Genomic DNA, 24091 nt, shown 5'->3' with positions numbered 1-24091 from the left:
CCGGAGAGGCTCAGAGGCCCCCCAGTTCCCCAAAAAAAAGCCCCCCTGCCCTGCGTGGGGCACCGAGGTGCCGTGGCCTCCCTGAAGCCCTGCGCCGAACGCGGCTTGCCCCGTGACTAATCCCCCCCGGCCCTGCACACACGCGGCGGGGCGGGGGGGTGGGGTGGGGGGGCCTGTCGTAATGGGTGGAAATATCTCATAATTCACGTTGGACACGGGGATTACAGCCGTTCCGGCAATATTTGCACAACTGGCAGGCGGCTCGCAGGGCCGGGCCGCCCCAGACGAAGGCAAGGGGTGGTGGTGGTGGTGATGGGATGTGGGGGGGGGGCTGGGGGTGGAAGGGGTTTTGGGGGCGGCAGGTAACGGGGGGGATGCAGCCGGGGGACATGATGCCGGGGTGGGGAGCGGCTGCTTTTCGTCTCCAGACACATGGAGTTTATTATGGACTGCGTGTTCCCGGCACGGCGGGGACGGCTGGGGCTCTCTGCCCCTTCTCGCCTCCCTCCTGGCTGCGGCAGCCGGCACAGCTCGGGGGCCAGGATGCAGGCAGCATGCCCAGGACACCCCAAAACACCCCAAAATACCCACCCACGTGGGGCTGTGCCGTGCCCATGGCACCGTGCCCGCTGCCAGCACCCCGCAGCTCCCTGCCCGCAGGGGCACCCAAAGGTGCCGGCGTCCCCCGTGCGCCCACCCCACAAATCCCCCCTGCCCCAAAGCGACCCCTGCGGGGGGCACGGAGTGTGTGGGGGGGGCTGTTTGGCATGGGGATTAGCACGCTCCCAGAGCGATGGTGGTCTCCTCCCCCCCCCCCACCCGCCCACCGGACATGCAGGCAAATATTTGTGCCCAGACTTCGCAGGACGGCGAGAAGGAATTTCATTCTTGCGCCCACCTGCGGCTCGGCCGCCTGGCATTAACCCCTTCGCCGCCCCGCGGGATGGATGCAGGGGGGGGCGAGGTGCCCTCCTGGTGCCCCCCACCCCAGCCCAGCCAGCACGGGGGGCAGCGGGGCAAGGAGCGGGATGGGGCACGGGGGCAGCGGTGGCCACCGACGGGGCGAGCGTGGCCGTGTTGGTGATGGCTCGGGGCATGCCCACAGGCAGTGCTGATGCTCCTGGGGGGCACTGCCCGGTTTGTCCCAGCCCCCCCTTGCTGGGCACCCCCTGTGCGGTGCCAGGCAGGGCCCGTGGGCACGGGGAAATGGGGGAAATCTGTGCCAGCCCCCCCCCTCGTGCTGTGTTATCCCATCCCGGGGCCCTTTGCAGCACCGCCAGCGCCCACGAGCGTGGGAGCGGAGCGGAGGGCACGGGGCTGTTTGCCCACGGATGTTTATTGGCAATTTGCAAATGTAAAACGGGGCCCGAGGGGGCCGAGCTGCCTGGGCTGGGGGGGCACGGGGCCTGCCCGCATGCAGAGTGCTGCCTGCCCCGTCCCCCCGTGCCCCCAGCCCCGTCCCCGGCCCTTTCCCCCCGGCCCCGGGGCCAGCTGGGCCCTGAGCAAACGGGGGCTGTTTGCTCAGGCCGGGATTAGCCGCTCTCTTTGTTCCTTTGACTTTCTCCTCCCTTGATGCTGGGCTCTTTTATGGGGGCTTCAAAGGGGGCTCGGACCCCCCTCCCTGCCCAGGAAGCCCAGGTTTGCTTCCCACGTGCCCGGCATCCTGCGGGTGCCCAGCGGGCACACCTGGGTGGCCTGGTGGGGGGGGAGGGGGGGGCAGCAGCTGTGCCACCCACCTGGGACCCCCACCCCGGCCACCTGGCACCTCCGGCCGCCCCTGGCACCTTGGCGGAGTGGGTGCGAACGGCTGCCCCCCGCAGTGGGATTGCCGGCACTTTGCACCCTGTAAGGAGAGGTGGGAAACTCGGCGCTGGGATCCGGCCAGCTGCACGGCCCCGAGCCCCCCCGCCGGCACCAGGGGGTCCCCCCTACGCCCCCCAGGCAGGGGCAGCAAGCAGCAGCAGTGCCCCTTCCAGCAGCAAGGAACCGGTTGAAAAGAGGCATTTTGGGGGCGAAGGGACAGTTTTAGGCACCTCGGGGTGCTCCGGTGTCCGCACCCCAAACCAGGAAGTTTGCACCCAGAAGCAGCCACCCACCTCCCATTATCCCATCTCCCTGATGGGTTCGTTTAGCTAATTGTGAAGGCAAGCACTGACCCCGGGGCACTGCAGCTCCCCAGCACGTCATCACCAAGGGCTTTGCACCCCGAGAGGGACGGGGACTGGGGTGCAGCGGGGACCGGGGTGCAACGGGGAGTGGGGTACATCAGGGACAGGTACAGGACCAGCAGCAGGACCGTGGCCAGCACTGGCCCAGGGGCTGAGCGTGCCAGCAGGGCGCGTTTGCAGCCCGTCACGTCCGCAGAGACGGGGCATGGCCGTGCGGGGGAAGCCCAGCGGTGCTTGACCCCGCTGCTCGCCGCTCCGCTCTCCGGCCGCCGTGCCCGAGCCGTGCAGCCAGCGCCGTCCCTGGAGCTGTGGGGCTGCCGGAGCCCATCGGGACCCCCCCGCGCTGCCCAAAAGGTGGGCTGCCAGGTGGGGAGGCCGAGAGGGGCAGGGGGCAGGCGGCGGGGCCGGGGTGTTTACTCTGGCTGCTGTCACCCAGCCAGGAGCTGCCGGGAACTACGGGGACAGGGCTGGGAACGCGCAGAGTGGGGCTGGGAGCAGGCTGCCCCGAGCCAGATGCGGGGGGAAGGAGGGTGTGGGGGGGGTCCCGAACGGTGGGGGTGAGCGTGGGGGGCTGCGTGAGCACGGTGTGCATGGGGGAAACCCGAGTGTGCAACCTGATGTGTGCCGCGGGAGGTGCGCGTGCACGGGGCTGTGGTGGGCGCGCACGTGGTTACGTGGGTGCCTGTGGGGATTTCACCCAGTTCTTCCCCAAAAAATCACCCTGAGGGCCAAGTCTCAGGCCCCCGTGCTCCAGCTTGCATTGGTCCCTTTGTGCCGCAGCCCCACCGGGGATCTCCACCTCCCTCAGCCCCTCAGGGGGATGGAGCCCACCGCAGGGGATGGGGCCCGCAGCCAGCGAGGGGTTTTTGGGTGCCTGGCTGCTTCAGCAGGGAGCGGCACCCACCTGGGCTGATGTCCCCTTGGGCCACCACGCAAAGAGAGCCACCGCCACCATCTCTCCTGCAGGTACCAGGGCCACCTTCGTCCCCAGGACGGGCCGAGCTGAGGCTCCCAACCCCGCCATCCCCGCACGGTGCGCTCGGTCCCAGGGCAGGGGGCAGGTGACGGAGCCCCGAGGGCGCCCGGGGACGCCCTTCCCGATCCCAGAGCCAAGAGAGGAAACGGCCGGAGGCAGGAAGCCGTCCACGGGGCCCCCGGAGCGCTTTTACTCGAAGGTCAGCAGCGACACAACAGGAAATCACTCTGCCTCGGCACGGCGGCCGGGCCGGAGAGCCGTGCCGTGCCGTGCCGCACGAGGGGTGCTCCCGGCGCCCGGCCCCTCCGTCCCGGCCGCTCGCGGGGAGCCCGCACCACAGCTGCCCTCCATGGAAGGGGGACGGGAGCCGGGGAGCAGCCGCTGGCCCCAGGGTGGAAGATGCAGGGCCGAAGCCCCCAGGCGAGCATGGAGCTGAACAGTGAGTGCGGGGCGAGCGGGGGTGAGCGGGAAGGGGCAGCGCTGCGGCACCGCGCCCACACGGCCCCAGATACCCCGGTTGGCAGCCCAGGAGCTGGGAACAGCCCTCGTGCCACCCGTTGGCAGCAAGAAAATACCATGGGGGGGGTCTGGTGGCGCTGACCTGGTCCCCAAAGTGCCCGGGCAGCTTGCAGAGTCCGGCCTCGAGTGGGCTGTGCTGACACCGAGGGCTTTTGGGGACAGGTGCAGTGCTGAGGCAGGCAGGGAGCAGGGCCCCGGGTGGGTGCACAGCAGATTTTGGAGGCCACCAGCATGGCACAGGGGACAGGGGACACCTGGTAGAGGGGTGCCAGGGGCAGCGGTGTGCTGGCACTGCTGGGGAGGCTGCGTGGCAGGAGAGCCCTTGGCTGCAGCCAGCGGCGAGGAGCCGCCGCGTGTGGCCGGAGGCTGCAGGCAGGGATTCCCCGAAGCGCACGTGATGCCTGGAGCCGCTCCTGGCACAAACTCCCGACAGGAGGGACGGTGCTGGGAATGCAGCTCGGCTCCCTGCCTGCTTCCCAGGCTGGAGCGGAGCCTAAAAGCCAGCCCCAACACTTGTCACATCCTTCCCCCTCCTCCTGCGCAGCTGGGAACTCCCGGCTCTCCCCGGCCAGCACCGAGCGCTGGGGCAGAGCTGGGACGCGGGGCCCCTCTCCCCTCCGTGGGGCAGAGCTCCACGACCCCCTGGGACCCCCAAACCTCCCCCCACGGGGCAACCTGGGCCAGCGGCAGCAGCTAGGGCTGCGCAAGGGGGCCGGGTGCCCACGGGCTGCCCCCTTCTCTCCCAGGGCTGCTCCTCCTCACGTCCTTCCTCCTGCACGTCAAAGAGGGCCGTGCCAGCCCAGCGCGGCTGGTGTGCGACGAAAGGCTCATCCACAAGTACATCGGGGAGGCCAAGGACATGGAGAAGAAAGTGGTGAGGAGCCCCTCGTGCCCCAAAACCCGGTGCCAGGCAGGGCTGGGCACAGCTCTTGTCCCCAGACCGCAGCCCTGACGTCCTCTGCCCCGACAGAACCAGTGCCAAGCTCCCTCGGTGCTCAGCTGCCCCGTGGCGCTGCCCCCGGTGGATGTCAAAGTGACGCAGTGGAAAACCAAATCGGTGAGGAGGGCTGGGAGGATGGTCCTGGGGTGCCCGTGGGACTGGAGAAGGACCCCAGGGTAAGCACAGGGCACCGAAAACCCCACACGAGGCTGCTTGGGGGGGGAGGAAGGGAGGGGCGCACCTGGTGGCAGGGGGGCGAGGGATGGAGCGGGGCCCCCAGCCCCCCCCTGGCAGCAGGGTCAGCGCGCTCCCTCCCTGCCTGCTCCCCAGAACCAGAGCAAGCGGCGCGAGATCCTCTGCGACCTGACGCTGCTGCTGGGTGCTGTGAGGGGGGTGCAGAGCCAGGAGAGCCAGGAGTGCTGGGCCGGGCAGCTCAATCGGCTCTACCGCCACGCCGAAACCTTCCGCGTGCAACTGAAGTCCTGGGAGGTGAGAGCTCACCCCCCCCGGCACTGGGGGGGCAGCAGGGGGCTGAGCACGGTGCTGTTTGTGACCCTTCTGTCCCCTTCCAGCCCCCCCAGGAAGAGCCATGGGAGCCGGGCTGCTCTGCAGGCTCCAAGGAGCTGAACACGGCCGTCATCTTCCTCGCCTACCAGCGGCTGCTGCAGGGCAAGCTGCGCTTCTTCTTCCACGACCTGGCCAAGGATTTGTGCAACCAAGGCCAAGGGGGCGGCAGGGACCCCCCCCGCGGGGCCTGAACTGATGGGGGAGGGCAGAAAAACCCCGCAGGTCGCCGAGCTGTGCTCCGGGTGCCCAGGAACGTGCCCCCCCAGGGGGTCCAACCCAGCCCTGGTTGCACGCACCTGGCTCCCACCGGACTGTGAACGCCTCGCGATTAAAGCCCTTATTTTTCTAAAGGGGCGTGCGCCTCCTCCTCTGCCCCCTGCAGCCTCGCTGAGAGGAGGCGCTGGGGACGCGCTGCGGCGTCTCCCTGTGCCCGGCTCCCTCCCGTGGCAGCCGCCAGCTCTGCAGGAGCGAGAGCAGCAGCACGGCGCCCTCTGGGGCCATCCCAGTGCCCCCCCGTCACCCTCTGGAAGTGCTCGGGGTCCCCGTGGGGGCGCACCGCCCGCTCCCCATCAGCCTCACAACTCAGCCAGCCCTAGAAAACGCGTGCTGGTTTAATCAAGAACGAGCCAGGCCCGTCACGGGATGGCTCTGAAATGATGGCCAGCCCCGATGCGGCCAGATCCCTGAGCACAGCCGGGGCTGAGCCCGCCTGGGACGCGCAGGAAGAGGGAGGTGAGAGGAAACCACCAGCAGGCAGGGCTGCAGGGCGCCCAGCAGGGTCTCTGCTCAGCATCAGGCACCTCTCCCCACGCAGGAGGGGACCACAAATCCCAGGAGGCATAAAAAAAACAAACAAACAAAAAAAAACAACAAGGTGAGGAAGGAGAACGCCTCCTCCTGCACCCACCCGGGAAGCACAGATACCGGGGCAGGATTTGGGGTGCTGGGGCTCCCGTTTTCTCGCTGGCAGAATGTCCCTGGGAAGCCTCGAGGCGCGGCCTCTCCTAGAAGGCCAGCTTCTTCATCAGCAGGTAGACGCGGGAATCCACCTCGAAGCCGTGCAGGTTGTTGGCGTCTCCCTGCAGCCGCATCAGCAGCCCCCCGTAGGAGGCGTAGGCAGAGCTGGAGCAGGAGGAGAGGAGAGGAGAGGTGAGAAGGGGATGGGAACCTGCAGGAGCCGCGGCCCCACACCCCGCTGCCTCCCCCCCAAAAGCTCCGGGCACTCACAGGCGCGTGGCTGCCTCCATGGAGGTCTCGTCCCCCTCGATGCGGTACACCTTGCCGTACATCACGTACTCGAACTGGTCCGCCCTGCAGCGGGACGGGGGGAGCTCAGAGCAGCGCCAAAACCCCAAATCCTCCTCCACGTATCCCCAAGGGGGACGCCCTCTCCTCCCTCAGCCCCCCAGCCCCAGTACCTGGAGGGCCGGTCGTCCGTGGGGTTGTACTCGCCGTCGTCCAGCGTGCCGTCCTCGTACAGGGTGCTGGCGATCACCAGGCGGAATTTGTCACCTGTAGGGACAGCGGTGAGTGCCCTGCGCCCTGATCCAAGGGGCAGGGGGGGGCACACAGCCTGCGTCCCCCACCCTTCCCTGTGTCCCAGGGGCACCCAGAGGGGCTGGGGAAGGGCTGGGGGCGCTGTTGCTGCTGGAAAGCTGCTTTTGGGGGATGCGGCGAGGGGTCTGGGGGGGCTGGCCGGGCTCTGGGCAGGGACGGGAGGCCCTGCAGCACCCAGATCTCCAGCACCTTGTTCGCAGCGGGGGTGTGCTCACCCCACTTAGGGTTGCCCCCCCTCCCTATGTAATGCCCCCCAACATGTAGCGCCCCGCTCTTCCCCTAAAGTGCCCCCACTCCCCATACAGTGCCACCCCATAGTGTCCTTCCCCCCATATAGTGCCCCCAAATGTCCTCCCCCCCATATAGTGTCCACCAGTGTCCATCCCCACCCATATAGCGCCCCCCATATAGTGCCCCCAGTGTCCTTCCCCCCATATACTACCCCCAAAAAGTGCCCCCCAGTGTCCTGCCCCTATACAGTGCCCCCAGTGTCCTCCCTCCCCCTATATAGTGCCCCCTGTGTCCTTCCCCCCATATAGTGCTCCCCCGTATAGTGCCCCCCAGTGTCCTCCCCCCCCAACACAGTGACCCCCAGTGTCCTTCCCTCCCATATAGGGCCCCCCCCACCCCATATAGCGCACCCTCAGTATCCTTCCCCCCATATAAAGCCCCCCATTGCCCTCCCCCCTCCCCATACAGCACCCCCCAGCCCCATCCTCTCCCCCAGCCCCCCCAAACACCCCCCAATACCCCCCCAACCCCCCAATCCCCCCCCACAGCACCCCCCCACCCCCCAATCCCCCCCATTTCCCCCCCCAGCCCCCCCGTACCGAGGTCCACGGGGTAGATCTGGATGTTGACGTCCAGGATCAGGTCCATCTTGAAGGACTCGCTCTCGCAGTGCAGCCGGGACACTGCGGGCACGGCGCGGTCACCACAGGCCCCGGGACCCCCCCGGGACCCCCCCCACACCCCCGGGCCCCCCCCTCCCGGTACCGGGACCCCCCCCCCCGGCTTTCCCGTGCCCCCCGCCTCACCTCGGTCGAACTTCTTGCCCTCGGGGTCGATGTCCTTCACGTCGAAGATGTCCTCGAACAGGATCCCGGCCATGGCGCCGCGCTCCCGGGCCCGGTGCCCCCCCCCTCCGCTTCCCTCACCGGTCCCGGCGGTGATGGCGGCTCTTCCGCTTCCGCCCACAGCCGGGCGGAAGTGGCTTCAGGGAGGGCAGGGTGAGCACTGCGCCTGCGCGGTGGTGGTGGGAGGGTGGCTGCGCGGTCCTAGTGCCCGCCCGGCTCGGGGAGACCGGGGCCTGAGGGGTGGGGGGGGTTTGGGGGGGTCTGGGGGGGTCAGGGGAGTGTGGGGGGGAAGGGGGCTGTAATGGGGGGGTGAGATGGAGGGGGTGAAAGGGGGGAATGTAATGGGGGGGGTTGCAGGGAGGGCTGGAATGGGGGAGCTGTAATAGGGGGGGTAAAGGGGGGGGTTGGAATTGGGGAGGGGGGCTCCAGGGGGGCTGGGGGGGGCTCCAGGGGGATCCAGTGAAGGAGCTGCAATGGGGGGGCTGGAATGGGGGGGTGAAATGGGGGAGGGTGAAGGGGGGGCTGGAATAGGGGGGGCTGGAATGGGGGGACTGAAATTGGGGGGGGGGGGATCCGGGGGGTACAATGGGAGGGATGCAATGGGGGGGCTGTAATAGGGGAGGGTGAAGGGGGGGGCTGTAATAGGGGAGCGTAATGGGGGAGGTGCAAGGGGGGGCTGAAATGGGGGGGGGGATCCGGGGGCTGCAATGGGGAGGGTTGGAGGGGGGGCTGTAATGGGGGGGGCTCAATAGGGGGTAAAAAGGGGGGGGGTGATAAGGGGGGGGGGCTCGGAGGGGCTGCAATGGGGGGGTGCACTGGGGGGGGGTGTAAAATGGGACTGAAATGGAGGGGGGGGCTCCGGGGGGTACAATGGGGGGGCTGCAATGGGGAGGGGGCTGCTGGGGGGGCTGTAACGGGGGGAAGAGGGGGGCAGAGGGCAGGGGGGGCTGCAGGGGGGCTCGGGGGGGGGCTTCTGGGGGGGGAGGCTGCAATGGGGGGGCTGCAGGGGGGCTGCAGGAGTGGGGGGGTGTTCCAGGGGGGCTCCGAGGGGGCTTCTGGGGGGGGGAGATGCAATGGGGGGGGGTGCAGGGGGCTGCAGTGTGACTGCGGGGGGGGGGGTCTCCGGGGGGGTGCAGGGGGGCTGGGGGGGCGGCAGGGGGCGCTGCCCGCCCGCGGATGGCACCGCGCGGAGCTGGGGGGGGGCGCGGCGCCGCCCACGGGCACGGGGAGGGGGTCCCGGGGGGGGGGGGGTCCGGCACCGGGCACGGCTCCTCCGGACCCCCCCGGACCCCCCCCCCGGACCCACGGGGGTCGGGGTCACGCGTGGGCACGCTGCTATGGGGCTGGGGGACACTGGGGGGGGGACACGGGGGGGCTGCGCCCGTCGGGTCGCGCATGGGGAGGGCGCATGGGGGCTGCCCCCGCTCCCCCCACGGAGCCCCCTCCCCAAATTTAGCCCCCCGTGGGTGTCCCCAGGATGCGTGGGTGGCCAGGAGGGTGACACGGGGACACGGAGCCGAGGCTGGGCACCCGTGGCGCCTGGGTGGGGGGTGGGGTGGGGGGGGGGGTGGCAGCACCCTCGGTGCCCCCCCCCGCGTGGCACCCGGGTGCCCGCCAGGTGCTTGGCGTCGCCGCCTTATCTGGGATCAAACAAAGCTCCCGCCACCCGGCGCCGTGCCCCACGCCACCAGCCCCCGCTTCCGTGCCACCCATGGGGTCCCCGTGCTGAGGACCCCCCCCCAAAACCATCTCTGGGGGGTGCCCCTCGCCCCCCCGGGATGAGGGGTGGATGGGGACGGGCACACCGTGTGCGTGGGGACCCCCGCCTTGAGGCACCCCAAAAGATCCCAGTGTTCATATGGGGCCTGCTGGGGGTCCCTCTGGACGTCCCCACGGTTTGGGGGGGCCCAGCGGTGCCAGGCTCCCGGGGGGGTGCAGCCCCCTCCTCGCTGGCCGCTGGGCTGTTATCTGCTGATAAACCACACGCCACCGCCTTTGAACCACGGCCAGGCCTCCATCCGGGGCGGCGTTTTGGGGCCAATTTGTAGGAAAACTCCACCGGGGACGGGGACACGGCTTGGGGGTGCTGGGGTGGGGGCCCTGGGCGTGCCAAATGGGGACAAAACGGGGACAGTGGGGACAAAACGGGGACAGAGGGGACCCGGGATGCCCCAAAATGGGCTCAGCGTGGCGGGGCATCCCAAGGGGCTGGCTGGGGGGCCCGGATTGCTGCCCAAACCCCAAACCCCTGCCCTCCCCGGGCTGTGGGGTGGCGGCGGTGGTGCCCCCACTCCCCCCCCCCGGTGCTTCAGAGGCGGCGGCGGGCGCTGTTATCTGCGGGCACAAAGGAGCCGAAGCGGGGCCGTTACCGAGCAAACAAGCGTGGGGAGAGGCCGGGGGGGGCGGCTGTAGGGTGGCAGCTCCATGGGGTGGCACCGACCCCGTCCCCATCCTGGGGCTGCCAGGGGGCCCCCCGTGTGCCACGGTGTCGCCCGTGTGTGTGCCAGCGTGCCGGACCCCATGGGGGTGTCCCCAAGGTCCCCATCCCCTACAGAGTGCCCCCCCCTAGGTTTGGGGTCGGGCAGGAAGAGCCCGAGCCGAAATTAAGCTGTTAATGAGGCTGTCTGTCACCGGGCCCCCAATTAGCCATGCAGGTAACGAGGAGATGATGGAGGTGGTGGTGGTGGGAAGGGGGGGGGGGCAGGGTGCCAGGGTCTGCAGCATAGGGAGGCCGGGGGGGGGTCAGCATGTCGTGACAGATCCCCCCCTGTCACCACCCGTCCTCTCCCCTCGTTAGCAGCATATAATGAGGGGTGAGGGGCCCCCAGGTGGGGATTAGCCCCCCAGGAGGGGATTAGCCCCTTCCCCTCCCTGCTGAGCCTGTGGATGGGTGACAGAAGAAACAAAAAAAAAGAAAAAAAAAAGACATTTTGGGAAAAAAAAAACAAGTGGCACAATGGGGAGGTGCTGAGCTGGCAGGTCTCTGCTCCCCCATCTATGGGGCCTGGGGGGGGGGCTTTGGGGGCCCTGTCCCCGTCCCAAATTCCTGGGGCCGCCGCTGACGTCTATTTTTCCACGACACCTCCTCCGGTGCCCGGCGGGGTGGGGGGGGGACAGGGCCATCTCCCCGCAGCTGTCATCGCTCCGGCCCGTCCCCGTGATGTCCCTTATCAGCACGACCCCGTCCCCTGCCCCCCCCCGTGGGTGGCAAGGGGCCGCGGGGGTCCCCTCGCCCTGGTGGCACAGGGATGGGGACACCACGGGGGTGCTGGGGCTGCACCCACAGCCGTGGGGGGGTCCCTTCTTGTCCCCAAATACCCCAGTTTTGCCCCCCCCACACACAAGGCCCGTTGACCCAGAAGTGGCCGAGCCGGGGTGGGATTAGAGCCGGGGGATTTCGGAGGGCTCCGAATTAGCTTAATGGCTTTGGAAGACAAACAGATTAGAGATCGGGGCAGGGATCAGCTAAATTGGAAGCAGAAGCAGCAGCAGCGGCCGGCCCCGATCCCGATCCCAATCCCAATCCCTCCCCAGCGGCCCCACAGCACCCACGGGCCCCGTCCCCATCCCCATCCCTGTCCCTGTCCCCATCCCCGCGGTGCCCCCCTGGCTCCCGGTCCTGGTCCCCTCCTGCCAGGGCGCAGCCGGCGGCACCGGAGGAGGAGGAGGAGGAGGAGGAGGAGGAGGAGGAGGGGGCCGTGGTGAGGAAGGCCGGGTGTGGGGGACAGCCTCCTGCTGCCGCCGTGTCCCCCCGGCACCCCCCGTCCCCCTCCCGCCACCGCTTCCTGCGCAGGCGGCCCGGGGCTGGCGATGAAAGCCGCCCCAGCAGATGTTTCTGGCTTGTTTTCATCTCATTAACCGTTTCCTCTTTTATTACGGGATAAATTATTAATTGTTCGGAGCGGGGGAAGAAAGAAAAGAGAAATCCTGACCGGGATCCCAGCGGGGAGGTGGCTGCGGGCTGGCACAGCCCGGGGCACGGGGAGGGCAGCGGGCTCGGGGTCCCCGGGGTGGTGACAGCCCCTGGTGGTGCCCCCCCCCAAAAAAAAAACACAGGGGGGGCTGCGAGCACCTGGCCTCCATCAGCAGGCACTGGAAGGAACCTGGGCAGACGGGGGGGGCACCCCCAGTGCTCCCAGCAGCCCCCCGTGGGGTCTCGCTGCGCCCGCCGGGGCGCTGGGAAGGGGCTCGGCCCCCGCCCCTGCCCCGTGAAATATTGATGGCCCGCACCGCCGAGTTAATTTAATTGCCCTGATGAGGAGCTGAATAATTTACGCTCCTCGCAAGCAGGTCGCGAGACATCATTAGCAGCAGGGGGGACGTGGCCGAGCCTGCACCCCGCTGCTCGGGGGCACCGGGTGCCCGCAGGGACCCCAAAAAGCCCCCAGCCTCGTGTGGCTGCGGCACCAAACCCCCCTACAGACCCCGGCACCGTTTTGGGGCTGCCCCGTCCCGGCTGCAGCCTCGCTCCATCCCCATCACCTCGCTCCATCCCCATCCCCACGGTGCTGGTCCGCGGCCAGCGGCGACGTCTGGGATGAAATATGGCCAGGACATGGGGCCGGGGCCGTGCAGGCGCGCTCTGGATTCCTGAGATAGCGGGGACAGGGACCTTTTTTTACATTTTTTTCCCTTGAAATGCAGTCCTCTCTCGGGGGGCACCCCATCCGGCTGCGGCGACGCTAAGAGGGGCTGTTTGGGGAAGGATTTTGGGGGGGAGTTGTGCCTCCAAGCCCCGATGCTCACCACACACACACGCAAAAAAGCAGAAGTGGGGCGCAAAGGGGACAAAACCCCAAACCTCTTCCCCTCCACTGGGCAGGGAGAGGACTTTGGGGCCGGACCCCTCCCCTCCCCTCATACCCAGCCCGGTGGGGCAGCAGGAAGCCGCATCTCCTGCCCGCTCGGTGGTGAAGGCAGAGCCCAGGACGGCACCGCCGCAATGGTCACGCCAGGAAATTTGGGGCCAGAGGCCGCGGCCGAGCCAGGGCTGCAGCCAGCGGCGCGATAACGCCCGCGTTTCCTCCCGGCGCTGCGGCGTCCGGCGGGGGGGGGCGGCGGCCACCCCGCTGCAGCCCCCGTGCCCCGGGGATAAAGCAGAGCCCGTCCCCGTCCCCGTCCCCACGGCAGGGCTGGGGTCCCGTGGGTGCCCCCCGCACCTGATCCCATCCCGGTGGCACCCCCAGCTCCAGGTGAGGGTCCCAGGAGGTGCAGGGTGGGGGCACCCAGGGGGGTCCCTGCGCCTCACACCCACGTGCTCCACGTGCGCACAGCTCTGTTTGCACACCCGCACGCCTAAATGTGCACACACACACACAGCCCCCCCGTGCACACACACAGACCCCCCCGTGCCCATGGGGCCGGCGTTCCCCACGCAGCCCGGGCCCCCCCACCCGGGTTGCTCTCCGGAGTTTAAGAGCCAGGAGGAATTTTAAATGCATTGACCCCTGACCCGGGCCTGCCTGCGAGGGGAAGTGAGACCCCGGGCTGCCCCCAGCCGGATGGGGCCGGGGGGGCGCAGGGGACACCGAGCCCTAGCAGGGGGCTGCACCCCGGCTCCCCCCCCCTCATCCTACACCCACTGGGAGCCACCCCAAAACCTCACCACGATCGTTCTGGGGACACAGCAGCCGGGTGCCCCACGCTGCTGTATGGGGAGGGGTCTGCAGTGGGGTTGCCCCCCCCCCAAGTGCCCCCCTGTAAGAGGTCCGGGGGCTGCACCGTGCCCCTGCCCCCTCTCCTGGCATCCCCAGCTCCCGCCTCCCGCTCGGAGGGGCTGCGGTGATCACGGTGTAATTAAAAACGTAATTAAGCGCTGCCACTTAGCAGAAAAGTCCTACAGTTTGGGGATAATTATCTGACAATATAACAAGTTGCCCAACATTAATCAGGCGCTGATCTGCTCCAGCAGCTGCGCTCCCCGCGCTGCCCCGCGCGCTTCGTGGCAGCGTTTCGGGGGCTGCCATAAATCAGGCCCTTATGGGGGCCCCGGGGGGGCTGCACGGTGCCCCCCGGGCTCGGGGACCCGTCACCGCCACCTCCCTGCCTTCATTTTTGGAGGTTCGGGGTGCCAAAAGGGGATCCTGCCCACCCCGTTCCAGGTGTTTCCCTGTGGGGCTGGGCCAGGGCATCACCCACAGGGTTTGGTGGGCTCCAAATAGGAGACCCCTGGGGGGTGCCCTCCCCCCACAAGCCCCCTGCCCCCCCTGGGGATGGGGCTGGAGGAGGCCGAGGGTCCCAGGAGCGCAGAATTAGCTCCAAAAGCCATCAGCGAGCGGGGAATTAATGAGCATTTACAGCTTGTGCTCGCCAGCATTAATGAAGTCCTCAATATTAACTCTGCCCCTCAGGTCCTCCCCCCGCTCCCCCCAGACCCTCCCCACGACGGGCAGCCCCAGTCCTCCCAGCATCTGGCTCGGATGCCCAGGGGTCCCGCGGTGTCCCCAAATTTGCCCCCATTGGCGGCCGGTTCCTTCCCTGCAGCCCCCAGGCTCTGCCTCCCCCTGTCCCCTCGGGAGGGGACGGATGGGGACCCAGGGGGTGGGATGGGGACCCAGGGCATGGGATGGGGACCCAACCCCACAAGGCTCCGACTTCTGAGGGTTGGAGATTAAAGGGGAGATCGTCCCCTTTGTGCAGGCGGCTGCGGGCAGCGGGCTGGGGAGGGGGAGACCTAGAACGAAACCCGCGGCTTAACACATTCACTTCTCCCCTAATTTGCCGATTCTGCCGCAAAATCCCATTACAAAGGGCTTAGCGGCCGCGCTGAGGAAGAGGTCACTCGCGGGGGCCCCCGAGGAGATTTGACCAGCCACAAAAAGCGCGAGAAAAGAGCAACCCCGGCTGCTGCCGTGCGCACCGAGGCACGGGCACCGCCGCCGGGCGAACCTGTCCCCACTGTGTGTCCCCCCCCCCCGTGTCCCCCACACCGTGCCTGGCAGCAGGGAGAGCGGTTACGAAGCGCAGCTGGGTGAATTCATGTTTATAACTCCGAGAGCAAATAAAATTCGGGCTGCGCATTGATCTGCAGGCTCTAAACGGGGCAATAAAAAACCGGCGCTACCGGAAAGGTGCTGCCCAGGAGCCAGCTGTGCCCCCCCCGGACCCTGATTATATTTTGGTGGGGACGTGGCTGCGGGGAGATGCTGAAATGTGTGGGGGTGCAGGCTTTGCCCTAAAAGTGATGCTGGGGGGCAGGGGTCACCCCAAAATGAGGGGCACGGGGAGGGAGCTGGGAGGCACCGAATGGGTGCCCGGGGAGAGCGGGTGCACGCTGCTGGAGCCTGGGGGTGCAAACGGGGAGGAAAACAAGGGTGGGGGTGCAAAAATTGCACGCTCACCGAGCACGGCAGCCCCCGGGGACCCTCGGTGAGTGTTGGAGGGACGGGGAGGGAGCAGGCCAGCAGCCTCCCCGTGGGACAGGCAGAGCCCTGGGGCTGGGGACACGGGGACAGGGCACAGCTGCGGCTCTGGCACCGCTTTTGTCTGCGCGGCGCAGAGCGAGGCCCAGGCGGTCTAGGCTGAAAGGAGCCCGGGCGGGATGGAAATGAGCCCCCGGGGGTCCGCCCGGCACAAAGGCACCCGCTGGGGTGGGCCGAGACCTTCCCAGCCCCTCTCCACAATGTTTGCAAATACCGGAGGCCACTTCTTGCGGGGCCGCCGGCGGGGAGAGGACGAGGGGGGCTCCCACACGCCCCGACGCTGGGGATGGGGGCCCGGTGGTGGGTCCAGATTTACCCCAAAGCCCCCTCCCCGAGCCCCCCGTGGCACCCAGCGTGGGCAGGGGCTGCCCAGGGGCTTTTGTTGGCAGCTCGGGGCGGCGGAGCCGGGGCAGCGGGGAGGAATGTTCCCCGCTCAATGCCCACCAGGCCGGGGCTGACAGCCCTGAAATCGGGCTGTCACTTCCCGTCTGGACAGCCCTTCACCTCCATTCGCCGTGCCTTGTTAGGCGCCCGGCGCCTTCAGCCAAGACAAACACAGCACTTAACCCTCAGGGGCCCGACAGCCCCTCCGGGCAGCACGGGGGCACGGGGACATTTCCAGGATGGGATGCCCCAGGGTGCCAGGACCCTTCCCAGGGGGGTTTTAGGCTCGCCGGCACCCCAGGACCCCCCCAACTTCTCTCCACAACCCCCGATGGCCACCCCAAAGCTGCCCACCCGCTGGAAGGCACGCAGCCCCTCACCCCAGGATGGGGGGCTCGCAGCCATCCTGCAGACCCCACGACCACCCCGAGACCCCTTCCCACCCCCCCGCACCCCCCGTGGGACACCCACCCTGCGGCCCTGGCCGCCGATGAAAGCGCGGAGCCTTTTCCTTGGACACAATTAAAAAGCCCGGGGTCCCAGCGCCTCGGCCCGCCGCAGTGTGTTAAATTAATGTAGCAGAAAAAATCATTATGCGGGGACACAGATGGAAGTGACCAAGCAGAAAATGCGATGTGCAGCGGCGGAGGACCCCTGTTACCCGTGTAAACACCGAGGGGAAGGACGGGTTTCCCAGCTGCGGGGCGAGGAGGTGACAGCAACCTCCCCGGGGGGGTGCCCCCGGCATCACCACTGGGTGCTTGGGGGGATCCCGGGTGGGCAGAGCCGATGTAAGACCCCGGGGTGGGCACGAGGGGAGCGGGATGGGGGGGTTCCCGGTGAAGCTGGGTGCGGGGGAGCTGTGCCGTGCGTGTGGCCGGGTTCAGCTCGCAATTACCATGTCATTATGTGCCGGCACAGCCGTGCCTAACGGAGCAGAAAAGCGGCCCTGCCGGGCACCCGTGGGGAACAGGGGCCCCTCGGGGGCACCTGGCTACATGTGTGTGTGTGTGTGTGTGTGTGTGTGCACCCTCCCGGGTGGGTGTGCGTGCCCCAAAGGCAGGGGCACCCCTGGGTGTGCTGAGATCTCTGCTGCCTTCGCGCCCCTGGGGACCCCAAGCCCCCGGGGAAGCTGCCCAGGGGGGGCTGTGCTCCCCAGGCGGATAAGCCCCGGGGCAGACAAAGCCTGGGGATGGCTGTAAGCTGCTCGGCAAACACAGGGGGCCCTGGGGCTGCAGTGGGACCTTGTACAGCAGAAAACCCCACATCTCAGGGCTGGAGGGTCCCCGTGCCCCATGCGCACAGCAGCATGCACCCGGAGCGGATCCAGGGGACGTGTGGGTGCTGAGCTCTGGGGAAACCCAGGACCTGGTGCCACCACGACAAAGCCACCCTCCTCCTCCTCCTCCTCCCACCAGGACCCACCTGCTGATCCGAAGCCCCTCTGTTTGGCCCCACAGTGTTTTATGGGGTCTGGGAGTCTTTTTTCTATGGGGTCCTTTGCACAGGAGCAGACGTGGAGCACCCCACACACAGGGTGAAGCCTCCCCCAGCACAGCCTAACGCAGCCCTAATATCCCCCAGGTGCCCCCCATGGCAGGAGGCTGCCCAGAGGCCTAATTACGAGGCCTAATTACCCCTGTGCTCGTTTGCAGGGAGCTCCCAGGTGTCAGCCTTTGGGTGCATCCCGCTTGGGGCGCCGGCCGTGGGGATGCTGTGGGGCCACGGGGACGGCTGGGAGCTGCCTCCTGCCCCGGTGCCGGCGGGGTTATCGCTGCGGGGCCGTGCGGGATGATAACCAGAGCTCCCTCCTGTCAGCACGGCGGGGTGTGAGAGCGGGATGGGGACGAGGATGCTCCCTCAGACCCCATTCCCTGCTTTGGGGACCTCCTGGGGACGGAGGGTCCCCAATCCCCGTTGCCCCCCTGCCCGGCTTTGTCTCTGCGGGGCCACGTTCCCACCCTCCAAACCTTCCCGAGGGCCCCTTCCCTCCCCGGGGCGCTGCTAATCCCCCCGAAACGGGCCGGGGGATTGTTGACCGAGCTGCCATATCCCTTGAACAAGCAAGCCCGGGCCCCACAGCTGCTGTGGGATTAAGAGCCACCCTTTCACTGCCACACAGCCCCGGACCCGAGCTCCTGCTCTGGGGGCACCCACGGGGCTTTGTGCGGGGTCCTGGGCTGTACCCAAGCCCCCCACCCCAAAAGGAAGCAGGGAAACCCACAGCAGGAGGGCACGGGGGGATTAAACCCCGCGGGGTGACAGGGAGCTGGGAGCCGCTGGCGTGGGCAGAGGCGAGGGCGAGGAGCAGCTCCCACGCTCTGGAATTGTGGGTCACCGGAATTAGATTAATTAGCTCATGCTAATGGTGCCTAATTAGCACCCGGCCGTGCTGATGCGGAGCCTGCATCGCCGAGCCGGGGCAGCCTGGGTTTTACCCACGGGGCGGCGGTGCCAGGGGACAAGGAGCAGGGGGTGGCCCTTGGGGACAGGGGACCTGCCAGCAGCTCGTGTCCCCGGCCGGGGCAGCCCCCGGCTCTCTCGCTATCTCAAGAGCTCGCTCGGGGTCGGGGTGGACGTGTCCGCACGGAGAAGTGGCTGTCACTGGATGCCCGAGGGAGCGGGGAAATAACAGCAGGGGGTGGCCATGGGGGGCAGGAATGGGGTGCTGGGGACGGCACCTCGAGGAAGAGCCGCTGCAGGGGGGCATTCCCAGGAGGAGCCGGGGTTAGTTCCTGCGCTCCCTGCCACCCCAGGGACCTCCTGCACCTTCCTAAATGGCACCCAGGGTCCCTGCCACCACCTCATCCCAGCCCTATGGGGCACAGAGGTCCCCGCCAGCCCCTGCTTTGGCATTTGGGGACGTTTGGGGGCCAGCCCCAGCCGGGCGAGGGGGTGGCGCGGGGCGGGCGCGCGGAGAAGGGTCCTTCAGAAACTGCAAACGCTGGCACAAGCTGTCCTGCCTTCAATGCGAGCGGCGAGTGTGAAGTTAAGAGATAAAGAGGGAATTAGGAGATAAAGTCTGCTTAATCCCAGCTGCTCCATGCAATTAAAATGAGCTTCACCCCGCTGTAATTGGATGGAAGCTGCCTGCCAGCGTCAGCGCGACCGGGAGCATCGCGCGAGCAGGCGCGGAGGATTCGCCGCGCCGAGCACGGAGACTTATCTCCCCGCCAGAAAAACCGAGAGGGCAGCGGCACGGGGAGCGGGAGTTAATGAGATGAAAGCGGAAAGCCTGACACAAAGGATTAGCTCCTGGCCGGCTCCGCTGCCGAAATCCCAAGGTTTCCTGGGAAGGCTTCCCTCGCATGGCAAGCGCCGCGGCCGCATCCTGCTCGGCGCAGCGAGGCTGGGCTCTCCTCGCCCCCCTCCGGAGAGGCCCCTTGTTGGGGAGGGGGCTGCCCGGCCCCCAGCTGCTGCCCCGAGCCCCCATCAGAGGTTTCCTGCACAGGACCCTCCCTAATAACGTTTGCAGCTGCTGGTATTGAACCGAAATTAAAAAAAAAAATAAAAAACAACACCCAAGTGCAGATTAAAAGGACACTGATGAAATGCCAGGAGAAGAATTACAGCCCTAATAAACCTCTGCCTTCTGACGGGGGTGGTGGGGGGGTTGGTTTACGAGGCCATTTAGACGTTGCTGTCAGAAAGGTGTATGAAAGCCATAAAGGCCCCGTCACCTCGCCCGTCCCCTGAGCACCGGACCACGGCCACGGCCATAAATCCACCTGCTCGCAGCCTGGCCGGGGGGCAGTAGGGCAGGGACCCCCCGAGCCTCTCACCCCCCAGCTGCCACCTTGGGAAAAGGAGAGCAGAGCAGCGAGGCCGGGGGCTGCACAGCTCAGGAGCGAGATAAGGGACGGGATTATCCGGGAGCAGGGGCTGGGGTGCGCACGGACGGGACCCCCGGGTGCGGGCGCAGCGCTGCGCATCTCCTGCCATGGGGACATGGGGACACCACGGGCTCGGGCAGCTGCTGGGGGGGCTGTCCCCGGGGGTTTTGTGCTCCGGGCCTGGGTTCCTGGCACTGTGGGCTGGGGACAGGGCTGGGGACGGGGCTGGGGCTGGGGCCGGGGCTGGCAGGTGGTTTCCAGCGCAGGCTGCCCGGCACAGCCTGAGTCAGCGCGGGATGGGTCATGGTTTCAGCTGTGTCCTCCCGGGGCGCAGCCTTTGCTCCACGCCTGGGTGACGATGCTGGGGACAGCGGGACGGGGGACACCTGCATCGAGAGGGGGCCGAGCCAAGCAGCAGGGCTGGCATGGAGCCTGGCGTGGCACCCTGCCCTCGGGGGGCAGGAGGGGTGGCAGGGGGGTGCTGGGGCCAGCTGGGGAGCCCCAGGAGCAGGCAGGCCCCCAGGGTCCCCATGGGGGGAGCAGGATGGGAGCCCCTCTCCTCCCACCACGTGCTGCGCACTGGGAACCTCTCGCCTCCCTCCGCTGCCCCAATTTCGGGGGCATTCAGCCCTCGCCGCTTCCCACGCCGGCTCATTAGTGAGCTCCGAGCCAGGAAACCCGTTAAGGCACGGAGCGACCGCAGGCTGCGGGCGGCGGGGAGCCTGCGAGCGGGGAGCCGAGCCCAAACCCTCACGCAGAGGGGGAATTGCTGCTTTTCCCCTTCCCTTTGAACTCCGGCAGCCGCCTGGAGCTGCGGTTCCCCCGAGCACGGACCGGGGAGCCGGGGCGGCGGCGGGGAGCAGCGGGGAGCATCGCTCCCAGGAATCTCACTCATACACTGGGGCTGCTAGGAGGGGTCACCAGGAACTGGGGGGGTCGCTGGGCTCACGCTGGTGCCATCCCAGGGGAAACTGGGGGAGAGGGATCGCTGCCAGGGCCGGCAAGAGAAGGGCCAGCGGGGACGCGGAGCGTGCCGGGAGGTGCCCGCACGCCCCCGTGACTCAGCCCGCCCGGCGGAGGCAGAGGTGGGGTAGCGATACCGGTGCTAAAAAAAACCCAGCGAAGCACGGGGAGAGGAAATTTCTCATTAGGCAGAAATGTGCCGCAGAACCTGTCTGACACCCGGGACTGCCCCACGGCCCCCGGCCGGGCATGGCGCTGATACTGGAGGGGCAGCGAGGAGGAGATCAAAGAGGAATGAGGGCAATAAAAGGGGCTCAGCAGCCCGCCGGGCTTCCGGGCGGGAAGGAGGAGTGGTGCGGGGAGCGGGGAAGCAATTTCCCCGTTTCCTCCCAGTGTCGCTTTGGGAGAAGCCGAAAGCAGGGGCGGGTGGCAGGAGGAGCTGGGCGCAGGCATCGCCGCCCAGTGCGGGGCCAGTGAGCCACCAGGGATGGGCTGGGGCTGATACCTGCTGAGCCAAATCCCAAGCCCCAAGAAGAGCTCTCCTCGCTGCGAGTGCCCAGTGTGACCAGCCCTACAAACCAGGCTGCACGAATTTCCCCCTGGTTTCCCCCCACAGTCCGAGCCCTTCCCAAGGGGGTTGAAGGTTTCCTTTGATAACCCAAATCTGCTTTTGTCCCCGCGGCCCGGCACGGTTCTGCTCCTCGAGGAGCCCCCGGGATGATGGACGCGGGCGCCTTCGCCCCGAGCCCTCCTCACTGGCTGCGCGCTGCCAAAGGCGATGTCAGCTCCCAGGCATCCGGGGGGAGCCGCCTCCTGCGCCCTCCCCGGAGCCGCAGCCCCTTTTTGGGAAGGTTTCCCCTCTGCATGCCGTGCTGGGATGTCACCTGGGGGGGTTGTGGGGTTGTCCCCAATGTCCCCGTGGTGCTCGGGCTCGTGGGGGGGCGAGGACACGGCCCCGGTGTGGCTGTGGTGTGGTTGGGGCCGGGCACTGCGCCATGTGCCAGCACCCCGCTGGGTACCAAAGGAGTCTGGAAGGAAGGAGTGGGAAGAAAATGATTAAACCAAGATTTTTTTTTTTTTATAAATTGGAAAAAAAAAAAAAAAGCCCTGGGAAAAAGCTGTGTAGGGTCCTGGCACACGAACAGAGTCTGTAAGTGGTCTTAAAAATTACCAATAAATAATCTTAACGGGAAACAGAAGGAGCAGAGCCGGGGCGCTTGTGGGTGTCTCGCTGCTCCCTGCGAGCATGGGAAAACACGCCGGGTCCCGGCCCCGTGCCTCTTGGGGACAGCCCCAGGCCGGGCCACGACGTGTCCCTGGCTGTGGCCATGAGGCGAGGACCCACCCGGCCCCCTGCACGCCTCGCCGGGCACCCTGCAGGATGCGGCCCCAGCTCGGCTTCCCATGGGGACGGCACCGGGGCCGTGGCACCATGGGGCCGTGCAGGATGCCCGGGCACCCGCGGCCCCCTGGATGGTGTCCTCCACGGGCCGAGCCGTGCCGAGCCGTGATCCCTTCCAGCTGCGCCGGCCCCAGGCAGCTGACGGGGCTGCTGGAGCGTCTCCCTGCCAAGTCACGGAGGTGTCAGCCAAGAGTTAGCAGCGAAAACGCCAAGAAGCCAGGCGAGCCGGCCAATCCATCCTAAATCTTCCTCCTCCTTTGCAGGGGAGAGGCTCGGGAGCTCCGGACCCAGCCCCGGCCGGGTGGCCCCGGCAGCTCGCTCCCCACGGCCAGGGGAAGGGCCCCGCTCCCGGGGCCACCAGCACCCGAACCGTGGTGGCTCCAGCCCCCAGCGCTATGGGGACAGGGCCTGGGTGTCCCCCCCGGTGTCCCCCCGGGTGTCCCCCCCGGCCCAGGCCCCTCCACCTGGGCTGCGCGTCCCCCTGCGCCGAGCCGTCTGGAAAGAGACGGTTCCCCCCTCCCCGAACTTTCCAGATCTCGGCAGAGCGGGAACAATCGGAGCCTTTGTCTTCCCTTAATCTCCTGGTTAGGAATTAAAAGGGGGGGAAAAAAAAAAAATCCCAGCAGCACAAAAGGCTCTTTGGCGCGGGCTGGGAGGGGGGAAGCGCAGGGCGCAGGCTGGGCTCGCCTCCCCCCCGCCCCACTCCCCCACGACCACCCCAGGCTCTCCCCGTCCCCACAGCCCCCCAAATCCCCCCGAGGTCTGCCCATGGGGGTGGTGGGGAGCAAATTGGGGGATGCTGGGGCTGGGCTCGCACCCCGCTCTTACACACTCACACATGTGCACACCCACCCACGTGCCCGCCCGGCGCAGAGCTCCCCGCCGCCCCGACCCCACAAGAACCACGCGGGCACCGCAGACCTCCATAAAATTCCTTAAATAATTTAATTGAAAAAAAAAAAAGTCTTTTTTTTTTTTTTTTTGTTAAAAAAGATTTGTACAAACGCACGCTCGCATTAATTCCTGCTGCTGCTGCTTTTGTTTCTCCTCTCACCGTTGAACGCACCGCTCCGCGTACGAGCCTGTATAAAAAGGAAGGGGAAGGTATGGGGCAAACCCCGCGGTGTGGGGGCCGAGGGAGACCTGGAGAAGGCAGAAGTGGTTTGTTGCGGGTTTGCTATTTAAAACGAGCAGAACTCCCCCAAAAAGCCAAGCCAAGCCAGGATCGAGCATTGTGGAGATGCTGCGGGGACCCCAGCCCTGCAGCACCAGGACCCCCGTGGAGCCGGGCACCCCAGGGAAGGTCCCCGCAGCAGGGACCCAAACAGAGCCCTGGAAGCCCCAAGGGAAGGGGAACGGTGCAGGAGACCCCGGGCACCCCGCAGCAGAGGGGTGGTGGGACGTGGGGAGCCCCTTCCCCATTGCTGCGCTGCGCGGGGCCCCACCAACCCCCCCTGCCTTGTTTGCTGTTCCTGCGCTGGGGAACGGGGTTAATGAGAAACCCAAGGGCGGGCGAGTTCCAAGGAAAAGGGGAAAAACAGCACCTGGCTCTGCCACCGCCAGCCGGGCAGGGGAGGACCCTGTGGGTTTTGGGGAGCTGGAGGCACGTGGCCACCGAGAAGCCCCTGGAGATGTGCGAGCCCTTTGGGGATGGGGAGCCCCGGGGACCCCAGGGGTTTGGGGACCCCAGGGGTGTGGAGACCCCAGCCCTGCTCTCCCCACGGGAGCACCCCAGGTTTTTCCCGTGCCGGGTGCCTTTGAAGTGGCGGTGCTCGCACCTGGCCGGGCGGCTGCCAGCTGGGGAGGCAGGTGGGGGTGACTCACAGAGGCCATCGCCTGGGAAAAGCCGGCTGGGCCACCCCGGGCAGGCTGGCCGTGGCCATGGGAGGGCTGTGGGGCTGGGGACGAGCCCCGGGGACAAATCCTGGGGGTGCGTGGTGCTCCCTGCTCGCTCTGGGGTGGAGAATGGCCCCACTCCGTTTTCACTCACAGCGTTTGGGTCCCAAATGTTGGACTTGATGCAAGGAGGGGATGGGAAAAACCATTACCAGCATCTCCTGCGGCACCAGGTGGGGTTTCAGCACCTGGCTCTGCCCTGGGACTCGTTACCTCCAACCCTTTGTGCCCCCTTGGGGTGCACGCCGTGCGTCCTCGGGCACCACAGGGCTGGCACCAGGTCCGTGCCCGGCAGCGAGACAAATTGGGGAGCAGGAAGAGGGGGGGGGCACAGAGCCAGCCCCCAGCCCCCCGCGCTGGTGCAGCGAGAGCGACGGAGCCAAGGAGAC

The 24091-nt window shown here is 67.5% G+C and overlaps 2 protein-coding genes across 2 annotated transcripts; one reads left to right on the top strand and one right to left on the bottom strand.

The window, feature by feature from the left end:
• The first annotated feature begins 3570 nt into the window (after positions 1-3570).
• THPO (thrombopoietin) lies at positions 3571-5601 on the top strand. The gene is made up of 5 exons (XM_068692974.1): positions 3571-3583; positions 4410-4537; positions 4634-4720; positions 4934-5092; positions 5176-5601. Exons 1-5 carry the CDS (start codon positions 3571-3573, stop codon positions 5359-5361), a joined length of 573 nt encoding a protein of 190 aa, XP_068549075.1. The 3' UTR covers positions 5362-5601.
• Positions 5602-5930: 329 nt separating this feature from the next.
• On the bottom strand, positions 5931-7925 carry POLR2H (RNA polymerase II, I and III subunit H). Its single transcript, XM_068692975.1, has 5 exons — positions 7765-7925; positions 7558-7641; positions 6589-6682; positions 6398-6481; positions 5931-6292 (listed from the first exon to the last, which is right to left on the bottom strand). The coding sequence occupies exons 1-5, from the start codon at positions 7835-7837 to the stop codon at positions 6175-6177; spliced, it is 453 nt and encodes a 150-aa protein (XP_068549076.1). The 5' UTR covers positions 7838-7925; the 3' UTR covers positions 5931-6174.
• Between the last annotated feature and the right edge of the window lie 16166 nt (positions 7926-24091).

Source organism: Anas acuta, chromosome 9 (assembly GCF_963932015.1).
Source record: "Anas acuta chromosome 9, bAnaAcu1.1, whole genome shotgun sequence".
NCBI lineage: Eukaryota > Metazoa > Chordata > Aves > Anseriformes > Anatidae > Anas > Anas acuta.
The sequence above is the reverse complement of the archived record's forward strand: the minus strand, read 5'-3'. Positions and strand labels throughout refer to the sequence as shown.